The following is a 9,238-nucleotide window of genomic DNA, read 5'->3' on the forward strand; positions in this document are numbered from 1 at the left end:
GTGGGGCAGGGGGTGGGGGAGAGAGGGAGAGGGAAAGAGACAAACACACCCACACTGACCACAGAGCCCGACTCAGAACCTGATCCCAGGACCCTGAGATAATGACCCGAGCCAAAGTCAGACACTTAGCTCTCTAAGCCACCCAGGTGCCCCTTCCTCTCTATTTTCTTTTATTAAGATTTTATTCGTTTATTTGACAGACAGAGATCACAATTACGCAGAGAGGTAGGCGGGGGGTGGGGGAAAGCAGGCTCCCTGCTGAGCAGAGAGCCCGATTCGGGGCTCGATCCCAGGACCCTGAGACCATGACCCAAGCCGAAGGCAGAGGCTTCAACCCACTAAGCCACTCAGGCACCCCACTTCCTCTCTATTTTTAAAAACCTTTCATTTTCTGTGGCCCTTTGGGGTTCCCCTTTACCTGTTAGATGGTGTGCTGCATGATTCATGAACCAAATAATAAAGCCAATTAGCTCTTTAAAACTTCCCGAGTAGGGGTGCCTGGCTGGCTCAGTCAGTGGTGCATGTGATTCTTGATCCTGGGGTTGTAAGTTCGAGCCCCCCGTTCGGTATAGAGATCACTTAAAAATAAAATCTTTGGGGCACCTGAATGGCTCAGTCGGTTAAGCATCCAACTGCGTTTTGACTAAGGTCAAGATCTCCTGGGTGGTGGGATCCAGCCCACCTGATTCTGTATCAGATTCCGCACTCAGCTGTTTAAGCTACTTAAATCTACGGTTTCATTACATCAGAAGTAGGCATTTGCAAGCGAGTCCACACGCCTGTCCCTAGGGATTAGGTGCCATTAATTTTTTATTTTTATTTTTAGGTCATCTCCACACCCAGCGTGGGGCTCAAACTCATGACCCTGAAATGAAGCGTCCCGTGCGCCACTGAGCCAGCTAGGCGCCCCAGTGCTGTTAATCTGTACAGTTCTCCCACCAGGACTGATAGAGTAGCCCTCTGACCCCCCTTCTCTAGTCCTACCCCTATCCAACCAGAGTCCCCCAGACCACCCCATGCACCTTCCCAGCTCCCTGAACTGCCACCCTCACTCTTGGGGAACTGAGATCCAGCACCTATGAGCCCCCCGGGCTTTTCTCCCAAGCGCGCCTAGTCCCCTCTCTTCGCCTCTGTTCACACAGCTGCCTCCACCTAAGCTGACCTCCCCTCTTATCTCCTGTAAAATTGAGCAACGACCCCTAAAATTCCCTGGTCTCCTAACGAGCCCTTCTCCTGTTCTCTCCCTGCCACCCCGGATCAGTCCTCCCCACCCTCCAATCAAGACCTTTCTCCCCCGGAGACCTGGGACCACTCTTAACTCCCTCGATGGGCCGGCAAAGGGCTAACACATGGCAGCGGGAGTAGGGAAGGGGCAAGACGGTCCGTGGGACGGGGAGTCTGCCGTTCTAACAAGCTCCCAGGTGATGCGAAGCCGCTAGGTGGGGGACTGGCCCACTGATTGGTTGGGGAAAGGAAGCGCGTGGGAGCCCAGGTGCAGGGGGCATCATCGGGATATAAGATGGCTGGGGGGGGGGGTGGCACCCGGGCGTTACCAGGGGGGTGATGGGAGCAGCCATGGACCTGAGCTGTGGGGTCTTCATCTGCTTTCTGCTCTTGGGAGGCACGGAGCTATGCTACCCGCAGACCATCTGGAGCCGTGAGACCAGCTCCCCGTTGCCCTCTAGGCCCCCCGTGGTGGTGGAGTGTCTGGAGGCCCAGCTGGTGGTCACTGTCAGCAAAGACCTTTTCGGTACTGGGAAGCTCGTCCGGCCTGCAGACCTCACCCTGGGTCCGGAGAACTGTGAGCCCCTGGTCTCCGCGGACATGGAGGATGTGGTCAGGTTTGAGGTCGGGCTGCATGAGTGTGGCAATAGGGTGCAGGTGAGACTTGGCCCCCTTGGTGGCTGTGGGGAGTGTGGACATAGGGCCAGGGAGGGCGGGGACTGGGCTGGAGCCCTCTGGCTTGCTGGGGGCCGGGGAGCCGCTGAGGCTTAAAGTTTGGGATCGGTGGGTGGGTTGAAAGTGGGGGGTGGTTGAAAGTGCTCGCCTCTAGTGACGGGAGGCAGGTAGGTGGGGTGGAGGCCAGAGACGGCCGTGCACTTGGGGCCAGACGGGGCATCCCCCACTCTGATTCCTGAGAGTCCCTGAACCCCTGGAAGGCATCCAGGAGAGATGTGGCTTTGAGGGAGAGAGCAAAGGGCTTCTTGATCACCTCTGGGTTAAGGAACCTGGGGCACAAACTGGGCCCCTGGGGGTAGCCGCATGAAGTGGGGACGCTTCATGTGGGAGGCAGGTAGGAGCTAAGTAACTCAGGCCCAAGGAGGGGCTTCCAGCGAGGCAGGGCTGGACTGGACGCAGGACCCCTAGCTGGTCCACGATTCCCTGGACCCCTTCCTGCCACCCCCCAGTCCTGGCCTCTTCTCTGTCCTGGGCTCTTGCCCCCCAGGCCTTGGACTCAGCTTGGCTAGGGCGTGGGCAAGCCCAGTAAGTACCGGAGGCCTCCTGGGGCTCTGATCTTCTACGCTGCCCTCCCATTCCGACCCCAGGGCTTGCCCTGAAGCTTCCTGGCTCTTGTTTCCCCAGGAAAAGCCCAGAGAACCCCAGGGGTTATTTGAGGAATTATTCTAATTGAGTAAGTCCCAAACCTTGGGCATTAAAACCATCGGAGGAGCATTTAAAAACCCCAATTCCCATCTCCTGTGCTACACCAGAGCAGCAGCCAGCCTCCGGGTGGCTCCAATACGCACCACCTGGTCACACCTTTTTCCAGGGTGGGGTCCCACATTCCTGCCAGATTATCCCTCGGGGCCACAGCAGTAGTTGGTTTGATGCCCTGAAATTCTGAACTGGGCAGACCACAAATGACGCTGCCGGTCCATCCGGGGCCCCAACTAACAGAAAGCGAAGAGTCTCCCCTACCGACTGCGTGGTTTGGGCAGGTCCCCTGGCGGTGGTGGGGGGAGGCTTGGAGGATGTCCGTACCGGCAGCACCTGCCTGAGCTCTTCCTGCTTCAAACCACCGCTGACCCAGTTTCCCCTTCTGTGATGGGGGTATGAGAAGTCAGAAAAGGCAGGGCAATTGGAGTCTTCACGGCTGTGGCCGTGAATTAAAAACTCCTGGAACTTTCTGGGTTCTTCAAGATGTCTTTCTTGGCCACAGGCCTTCCCCGCCAGCCTTCCACCCCCAAAAGGAAATGGTGTTGAGAATGGGGATGGCAGCCTGGGACGGGGAGCCCGTGCCCGAGACCGCTGGCCGGTGGGCACCGTTTGGGTCTGACATAGCCCATCCAAACCCCTTGGGGTGGCATCATAATTTTGGGGTTGGGGGCGGTAAATGGAGGTTCAAGGGTGGGACCTGGTTCAGGCTTTCCCATGAGTCCGCAGGAAGGTGGGCTTGGAGGCCAGGACCTGGGCTCTCCCCACCTCCCCTGGGCTGTGCTCCCAGCACCCTCTTACCGTGTGGTGAGCCGGTGATGCTGGTGGGGTTAACCCCTCCCGTTCCGTTCAGGTGACCGACAGCGCTCTGGTGTACACCACCTTCCTGCTCCACAGCCCCCGCCCTGTGGGAAAGCTGTCCATCCTGAGGACTAACCGTGCCGAGATTCCCATCGAGTGCCACTATCCCAGGTGAGTGTGGGCCAGGGCCCTTCCCATCATCGGTGTCTGGCAGCCTGACTGCGAAGGGCCTAAGTCAGTCCTTAGGTTGAGGTCCCTGCCCTCTGCCCCAGGAGGGGGCGGTGAGCCTGCGGAGTCCACCTGGAGCCTCTGAAATGCGGCCGGGTTGCCGCCCCCTCTTGGAAGCTGCAGGGCTGCCCAGCCCAGGGCCATCTTAAAGTTCAAAAGTTGGAAGTTCAGGGAAAAAAACTCCGTGCAGGGGCACCTGGGTAGCTCAGTGGGTTAAACCCTCTGCCTTCGGCTCAGGTCATGATCTCAGGGTCCTGGGATGAAGCCCCCGCATCGCATCGGGCTCTCTGTTCAGCAGGGAACCTGCTTCCTCTCTTTCTGCCTGCCTCTCTGCCTACTTGTGATCTGTCAAATGAAATATTAAAACAAAACAAAACAAAACCCCACACAGGGGGTGGTTCAAGGTTTGGGTGATCACAGCCCACTGGCTTCCCCCAACACCTGCATTCAGGTGAGGGAAATCCATCAAGCCTTAACAGGGAGGGCTCGATGCCTCAGACCCAAAATCTGAGCCTCCGGGGTTAACCCTGATCAGCCGATCTGGGTCTAGAGGCCCAACTCCGAACTCAGGTGTATCGCATTTTCATGCCTCAGCTGCGGTGGCCTCCCACATCGCAGGTGTGGAGTTCGGAGGGCCGAGGGGTGGGCTCAGACTTCTGTGTCTGTTCCGTGGCCTTGGACTCGCTGCCTGGGTGGGCCCCAGCTGAGGACTCTGCCATGAGGTAGAAACAAGAGACACGCCCCCACTCCATGGAAGCCGGATGGGGTGGGCGCGGGACCAGGGTGGACGGCTGCTCTTCTCCACAGGCACAGGAACGTGAGCAGCCAGGCCATCCTGCCCACCTGGGTGCCCTTTAGGACCACGATGCTCTCAGAGGAGAAGCTGGTTTTCTCCCTCCGCCTGATGGAGGGTAAGCAGGGAGAGCCGGCAGGGAGGGGGGTTGGCAGAGAGGCCTCTGGTGGTCTCACCCCGGACTGTGTGCCCTTCAGAGGACTGGGGCTCTGAGAAGCGGTCCCCCACCTTCCAGCTGGGAGACGTAGCCTACCTCCAGGCCGAAGTCCACACTGGTAGCCACGTGCCACTGCGACTGTTTGTGGACCACTGCGTGGCCACGCTGACACCGGACCGGAGTATCTCCCCTCGTCACACCATCGTGGACTTCCACGGGTGAGGACCGGGCCACCTCCCTAGGGAGCCTTTAGAGCAACCTGATCTCTACCATCTTCCTCAGCACCTGACTCCTGTCCCTTCTCTTCAAAGCTGTCTTGTGGATGGTCTCTCTGATGCCTCTTCGTCCTTCAAAGAGCCCAGACCCAGGCCAGAGACACTGCAGTTTACAGTGGACATGTTCCACTTTGCTAATGACTCCAGAAACATGGTAATGAACCTTCAAAAAATAACTGTGGGGGGGGGGTGCGCAGTTGGCTGGTTGTCAGTAGAGCATGTGACTCTTGATCTCAGTGCTGGAAGTTCAAGCCCCATGCTGGGTGTGGCGCCTGCTCTGGGGGCGGGGACTTGGAATAAGATTGGGTCACAGGGCAGCCTGACCAGCCTTACTGACTGTGGGTCATCACCTACCTCCTTTAGCAAGGACTTGATAGCTCTGTCCCTGTCCCTGTTCCGAAACTCTGAATTCTGCAGATAAAGTTGTGGGCTCTAGTGAGATCTTCAAGGAAGAATGGGTGGTGGAAACCCATGAAAGGTGGAGAGAATCTGGGGTCTTAGAAACAGAACAAACCAGGGGAGGAGCTGATGGCTCAGATGAAGTGAGGACCACCCACTGTGGCATTTGGGGGCCAGGTCACTAACCTAGTTTTTGCCAGGGTGCATAGGGCCGGAAGCCAGATGGAAGGGTTGAGAAAAACCGGTGTCAGCCTTCCTGGAGTTTTCTGGAAGGGCAAGGAAAGCAGATACGAATTTCTTTTCTTACAGTAGTCTCTCGAACTTGATCATCAACTAGACTAGTGACTTCTTGAAACTGGAGTGCATCAGCAGCATCTGGGGTGGGGGGGTTCCTGAAATACATTGGGCCCCATCCCTAGGACTTGGTTCTGTGTTCCTAACACATCTCCAGGTGTTGCTGATGTTGCTGCTCTGGGAACCAACCACCCTTTGAACTGCTAAGCTAGAAAGCCCAGCCTGAAACTTGGGGGGTAGAGGGGGAGGGAGCTAAAGTGTGGACTGCTTCTGATGGCTGGGGCAGGAAGCACAGGTAGGGCTGGTCTCTAGCCAGAAAGTGCTGGTAAAATTTTACAAATAAAAATCAAGTAGATCTTAGTTTCCTGAGCTAGGAGCAGGGGATGCAAATTTGGAATTGCTAGTCAGGAAGTGATTGGAGCAGGGATTTTTTTTCCCCCCTAAATTCTGGCTCTGTACTAAGCACCTGGAAAGGTCATATAATCCTGTATCTTCACTGATTTGCGGTAAGGACTAGCATCCCTTTTCTAATTTATTTATTTATTTATTTATTTTTAATTTTTATTTATTTATTTGAGAGAGAGACCGTGAGAGAGAACATGAGTGAGGAGAAGGTCAGAGGGAGAAGCAGACTCCCCATGGAGCTGGGAGTCCGATGTGGGACTCGATCCCGGGACCCCAGGATCATGACCTGAGCCAAAGGCAGTCGTCCAACCAACTGAGCCACCCAGGCGCCCCCTTTTCTAATTTATAATGGAAATCCTCATGTGATGAAAGAATCTTACAGCAAATACCTATACACCTATCATCTAGATTTCTACCATTAGACTAGTGAATGAATGACTGTAAAATATTCTTTCACTTGGAAATGATCAAAAACTACTTAAGCTCCTAGGGGACTCTAATACGCAGTTGGGGTTACAAACCACTAAACCAAAGGCTCGTATGGCCGAGGGGCATTAAGGGATGAACACAGTGAATTTGTAGAGGACACGGAAACTGCCACCCCACCCTGCCCCAGTTCTGTCCTGAGAACAGGAAGTTGGATACAGATGGGTTAACAGGAAGGGTGTGAATCAAGGCTATTGGGGAGATGCCCAGAAGCTCCTGATGGGTTGGGTGGGGCTGGGGATCAAGGGCAGATTGTCCTGATCAAGGGTCCTGATCCCCCAGATCAGTGACCTTGTATGTCCTACGGGAGAGGACCTTAGTTGGGGTAGGGAGTGCACCTGACTTCAGAGGTGTCCTAGTGGGGGGGAGAAAGGGGATAAGGTTTCATGTGGGTGGTGGTCAGCACAGGTGCAACCTGAGCTGGTATCTGCATCTCTAGGGATTTGGGGGCGAGGGGAGGGGCAGGGCACCAGAGACCAGAGGATGATGCTGACCGATGGAAGGTAGCCTCAGTTCTGGGAAGATTCTCCCAACAGGTGGGGTGGTTTGGCTGACTGTGTCGCAGGCACAGAAGTAAACCTTGATTCAAGAGGAGCAGAGAACCATTTCAGAGTCCTAGGCCTCAGTTAACATCAAATGTGCTAGGAAGAAGCTTGAAGATAAAAGCAGTGGTTTCCTGAAATAGGGATTTTTTTTTTTTTTTTTTAAAGATCTTGTTTGTTTGAGAGATCAAGGAAGAAGCAGGCTCCCTGCTGAGCAGAGAGCCCGATGCAGGGCTCAATTCCAGGACTCTGGGATCATGACCTGAGGCTTTAACCCACTGAGCCACCCAGGCACCTCTGAAGTAAGGATTCTAAGGGACCCAAGAGCCCTCTGCTGGGGCAGATAGAAAGCTGGTGGCCTGGGGTGCCTGGCTGGCTCACTTGGTGGGATGTAGGACTCTTGACCTTGGGGTTGAGTTCTAAGCCTCATGTTGGGTGTAGAGTTCACTTTAAAAGTTTAAAAAATAATAATTAAAAAAGCCGGAGGCTAAAAGTACATCCTCCCTTTTGTTCAAATTCCTGAAGTGGCTTCCCTGCTGGCGTGCTCAGCCACTAGGTGGTGGCCAAGGTTTGTGGCTCTGCAGAAGACTTCAGAGAAGGTGGTAGAACTTCTGTGCCCTTGGGTTGGCAGAGGGGTGCCAAGACACTACCTGGAGGATGAAGGGGGGAAGCCTCTGCCTGGGGATGCCTCTGCCAAGATTTTATCTTATTTTTATTCCCTGATCCCACCCAGGTCATAGGGCAGTAAGTGATTGGATGGAATTTGGGGAAGAAGGTTGTGTGTATAAAGCTGGTGGGTTGCAATCTAGAATCTGATCAGCTATTTGTTCAAATCTGGACAGCTTCTCCTCTGACTCTCTACTCCTGTCTCTAAAATAACCAGTAACTCTGGGGGGAGTTCCAAAGCACAGACTTCCTCAAGTCACTGGTGCAGCTTAGAATTCCACAAGAAACCACTCTCTTGCCTCTAGATCTATATCACGTGCCATCTGAAGGTCACTCTGGCAGACCGAGTCCCGGACCAGCTAAACAAAGCCTGTTCCTTTATCAAGTCCAGCAGGAGGTGAGGGATAGACTGAGACATGGGGGTGGAAAGCCTGAGTGGCCTCCCTGGGGTCTGTTCCCCTTTTATGTACATCAGCAGCTCGCTGCTTCCTGAGGGCAACTTCCTTTCTCCCCCTGCTCAGGTGGTCCCCCGTAGAAGGCACTGCTGACATCTGTCGCTGTTGTAACAAAGGCAGCTGTGGCCTTCCAGGCCGTTCCAGGAGGCTGTCCCGTCTAGAGAGAAGGGGACGCAAGTCTGCTTCCCAAACCCGAAATCGCAGGCATGGTAGGTGTTAGGACCCCTCTGAGGCTCTTACCTTCCCCTCTGTCTAGGGTACCTGCTGTCCCGGCAGGGGGACATTCCTCCTTGGTGCCCCACGTAAGGCTCCTCATTGCTGGGGGGAAGGCTGATCTGGGCTTCCTTACATAGAAACCTTGGGGGGCTTATGGGGGGCTCAACCCCCACCCCAGCATCAGCCAGGGGTTCAGAGTAGGGTATGATCTGCAGTGTGGGGAGATAGCACAGCTTTTAGAGGAAAACCTAGTTTGATCTGCTGAAACAGAGCAAAACCCTCAATCTGACCCTGCTTTGGGACTAAGGTGACCCTTAGGTGTCCTGTGTCTTTCAGTGACCGAAGAAGCGGAGATCACCGTGGGGCCTCTGATCTTCCTGGGAAAGGCTGGTGATCCTGGGGCGGAGGGGTCCACGTCCCCTCACGCCTCTGTGATGCTGGGCTTGGGCCTGGCCACGGTGCTCTCCCTGACTCTGGCTACCCTCGTCCTGGTCCTTTCCCGGAGGCGCCGCGCTGCTTCCCGCTCTGTGATTTGCCCTGTGTCTGTTCCCCAATAAAAGAAGAAAGTGAGCTCTGGGGTGTGGTGTGGTGATGTCATAGAGGGGGGAGGGGGGCAGACGGGAGAACAGTGCCGTGGGCTCAAGTAGCACCCTCCAGCAAGGACTGCTGTGTCTGGCGTGGGCCGGTCTGTCCGCAGCGGAGAGGCCGGACTGGGTGGTGAAGGCAAGATTGCTTCTCCCTGGCTTTGGGCAACAGGGCCTTCCTGGGAGTGGGGCTCCCCTTTCCAGGTGATCATGATCCTGTGGTTCCAAAGAGGTCAAGATGTCAGCTACTGGGGACAAAAGCGGGGCGGTGGGCCTTGCCAG

General features: G+C 55.4%; 1 protein-coding gene across 1 annotated transcript; it reads left to right on the top strand.

The window, feature by feature from the left end:
• Positions 1-1,540: 1,540 nt before the first annotated feature.
• Positions 1,541-8,931, top strand: ZP3 (zona pellucida glycoprotein 3). The gene is given in 8 exon segments (NM_001310185.1): positions 1,541-1,881; positions 3,509-3,627; positions 4,492-4,595; positions 4,675-4,852; positions 4,946-5,063; positions 8,007-8,098; positions 8,223-8,365; positions 8,709-8,931. Coding segments are annotated over 8 exon segments (1,281 nt in total). The 5' UTR covers positions 1,541-1,575; the 3' UTR covers positions 8,930-8,931.
• The last annotated feature ends 307 nt before the right edge of the window (positions 8,932-9,238 follow it).

The sequence above is a fragment of the Mustela putorius genome, unplaced genomic scaffold, assembly GCF_011764305.1.
Source record: "Mustela putorius furo isolate JIRA1106 unplaced genomic scaffold, ASM1176430v1.1 tig00000139_pilon_pilon_pilon, whole genome shotgun sequence".
Taxonomy (NCBI): Eukaryota; Metazoa; Chordata; class Mammalia; order Carnivora; family Mustelidae; genus Mustela; species Mustela putorius.